This window comes from Fragaria vesca, linkage group LG3 (genome assembly GCF_000184155.1).
Source record: "Fragaria vesca subsp. vesca linkage group LG3, FraVesHawaii_1.0, whole genome shotgun sequence".
Taxonomy (NCBI): domain Eukaryota; kingdom Viridiplantae; phylum Streptophyta; class Magnoliopsida; order Rosales; family Rosaceae; genus Fragaria; species Fragaria vesca.
Window position 1 is genome coordinate 991815 of NC_020493.1, and position 3376 is coordinate 995190.

The following is a 3376-nucleotide window of genomic DNA, read 5'->3' on the forward strand; positions in this document are numbered from 1 at the left end:
TAAGAAAATGTATGGCGTTGCAATTGAATCAAATCGTACATGAAAGAGTGGAAGACAGTGAAACTCGATCTCAGACGAGAACCAGATGATGCTGACTTCTCCGATAGAACCAGTGAAACAGCCATGATTTCTTCCTCCGATACAGCGGGAGTGGAACCAGATGATGCTGACTTCTCCCATCCTTCAAAATTTTACGATTTTTCCAAAGAAGAAACAGCGATTCAGAAAGAATAGGATTAATTCACTTCTGCACATGAATTAGGTTTAAACTTCATAGTAAGGCTGATGGGTGAACAAGTGCAGAAAAGGAAATTATGCAGCAAATGTAAGCAAACAAAATAACATTCAATTCATTTCTTCCTTCCCTCAGCCAGAAGCGGCTTGGGATACATATAAGAGTGGTTGGTTCTCATGCAGTACAACTATGCTACTACTCAGGACCACTCTACAAAAGTCACACAAGTCTGAACTTGGGCTGATAGCTCATATATGGGCCTAACAAGAGAATTAAACTAGTAGAATAAGAGATGATCCTATCAAGTGCTCCCCCCATGAGATTGTGCACGTCCTCGGACACAAAAATCTGGAAACTTGCACACCATGGTTCTTGCATCCTCCCAAGTGGCATCTTCTTCAGACATGCTTTTCCATTGAACCAACCATGTGGTAATGCGTTGTTTCTTTTTCGTGCGAACTCCCATGTCTAGAACGCGAAGTGGTTGCCATATAATGTCCCCTGAGCTATCAAATTGAGGTAAAGTGGTGGACACAGGCAAGCCTTCACCGATTCTCTTCTTTAGCAGACTCACATGGAAGACAGGATGAATTTTGGAATTGGGAGGGAGTTTGAGGCGGTATGCTACCGTGCCAATGCACTCCAAGATTTGATATGGCCCATAATAACGAGGAGAGAGCTTGTGAACTGTGCGGTTGGCCAAAGATTTCTGCCGATATGGGTGTATCTTCAAAAACACCCAATCGTTCACCAAAAACTCACGTTCAGTGCGTTTGCGATCAGCAAACTGCTTCATTCTATGTTGAGCAAGTTGGAGATGGGAACGAAGATTCAGCAGCAGTTGGTCCCTGGATTGTAAGGACTTATCCACGGATTGAACATTACTAGTGCCTGGAATATATTTCATCACAGAAAGGTGGAGGTCTACCATACAAGGCGTGGAATGGAGTGGTCTTGATTGCCTAATGGAATGTGGTATTATGCCAATACTCAGCCCAGTGAAGCAATTGAGACCATGAGCTAGGCTTATCAAACACAAAGCAGCGAAGGTAATGTTCAAGAGAGCGATTCACTACCTCTGATTGTCCATCCAACTCAGGATGATATGCCGAATTGTGCCATACCTGTGTGCCTTGTAAACGAAAGAAATGTGTCCAGAAATTACTCAAAAAGATTGGGTCTCTATCACTTACAATTCGTTTAGGCAGACCGTGCAGGCGAAATATGTCTCTCATGAATATTGTTGCAATTTGAGCTGCTGTAAAAGGATGAGACACAGCGATGAAATGCGCATACTTCGATAGTCTATCCACTACCACCATGATTGCATTGTATCCATCAGAAACAGGTAAGCCTTCCACGAAGTCCATTGAAATGTCCTCCCAAGTTTGCTCCGGAATCGGAAGAGGTTATAACAGCCCTGGGGGGTGGACAGCCTCATATCGCTGCCTTTGACACTGATCACAAGAGGCGACATATAGCTTGACCTCTCTGCGCATGCCGGGCCAGGCGAAGTTCTTTGATAGTCTTGCCAAGGTTCTGAGATACCCAGAATGGCCTGCAATTAAGGAGGCATGGTACTCATGGAGGATCTTGGCGCGCCATTCCGTCGAAGCAGGCACAAATATTTTGCCTTTGTATAAGAGGCGTCCTTGGACAAGACTGAAATTCTTCTTCGTGGCAATTCCTCTGGTTAGAGCATCAATGATAACAGTGGACTCAGGGTCTTTCTTGCAAGCATTGTCAATGTGTTGGATGCTATCAAAAATTGGGGCTGAAACAGTTTGAATAGCTAACAGCTCATGTTGGCGCGAGAGGATGTCAGGAACAGTGTTGGATTTGCCGGCCTTGTACTCGATGGTGTAGTTATACCCAAGGAGTTTTGACAACCATTTTTGCTGTGCCGGCGTTGATATTCGTTGAGCCAACAAATGTTTCAGCGTTTGGTGGTCTGTTTGGATCACGAAGGAGTTGCCGATGAGGTATGGACGCCATTTTTCAATCGCAAAGAGGACAGCGTACATCTCCCTGTCGTAGGTAGACATCATTTGCTGTCGTTCAGAGAGTGCTTTGCTAAGGAAAGCTACCGGGTGGGTGTGTTGAGTAAGAACTGCACCGATGCCCTTGGAGCTAGCATCGGTTTCAATAGTGAACGGCTTCGTGAAATCTGGCAAAGCCAATACAGGTGATGTAGTGACGGCGTGTTTAAGGTTGAAGAAGGCCTGTGTCGACTCTGGGGTCCAATTGAAACCTTCTTTTTTTAACATTTGAGTGAGAGGCTGAGCAAGGGATCCAAATCCTTTCACAAAACGGCGATAATAGCCCGTTAAGCCCAGAAAACCGCGCAGCCCTTTTACTGTGGTTGGCTTGGGCCAATCTTGGATACATTGAATTTCACTTGGGTCTACTGCCACACCTTCCTCATTGATCACATGACCCAAATAGTGCACAGTTTGCTTGAAGAATGAACACTTGCTCATTTTGACCTTGAGCTCACTTTCTCTCAACACTTGGAATACTTGAGCTACATGTGAAGTGTGATCTTCCCAAGAAGCACTATAAATGAGAAATCATAAAAAACGAAGAACAAACTTACGTAGCATTGGCCGAAATATGGTGTTCATCAACGCTTGGAAGGAGGAGGGAGCGTTGGAAAGGCTGAAGGGCATCACCACGAACTCGAAATGTCCGTCATGAGTTCGAAAAGCTGTTTTTCAATGTCATCCTCATGCATCCGGATTTGGTGATAACCGGAGCGTAAATCCAGTTTGGTGAAATACTTGGCTCCGTGCAATTCATCAAGTAATTCATCTACCACCGGAATAGGAAATCTATCCTTCACCGTCACGGCGTTTAGTTCCCGGTAGTCGACACAAAATCTCCAATTGCCATCTTTCTTCTTGACCAGAATTACGGGAGATGAAAATGGGCTTGAACTCGGCCGAATAATCCCACTGGCGAGCATCTCCCTAACCTGTGCTTCAAGCTCTTTTTTGTGGTGATAAGCATACCGATAAGGTCTGACGTTCACCGGTCCGGCAAAGGGTAAGAGCGGGATACGGTGGTCCATTGCCCTTTTTGGTGGTAAGCTAGTTGGAGACGCAAATAGATCTGCATATTGGGTGAGCAAGGATTGCACCT

At 45.1% G+C, this 3376-nt stretch overlaps 1 protein-coding gene across 1 annotated transcript; it reads right to left on the reverse strand.

The window, feature by feature from the left end:
• Positions 1 to 536: 536 nt before the first annotated feature.
• LOC101309522 lies at positions 537 to 1605 on the reverse strand. Its single transcript, XM_004295259.1, has 2 exons — positions 1446 to 1605; positions 537 to 1126 (listed from the first exon to the last, which is right to left on the reverse strand). Exons 1-2 carry the CDS (start codon positions 1603 to 1605, stop codon positions 537 to 539), a joined length of 750 nt encoding a protein of 249 aa, XP_004295307.1.
• Positions 1606 to 3376: the final 1771 nt, after the last annotated feature.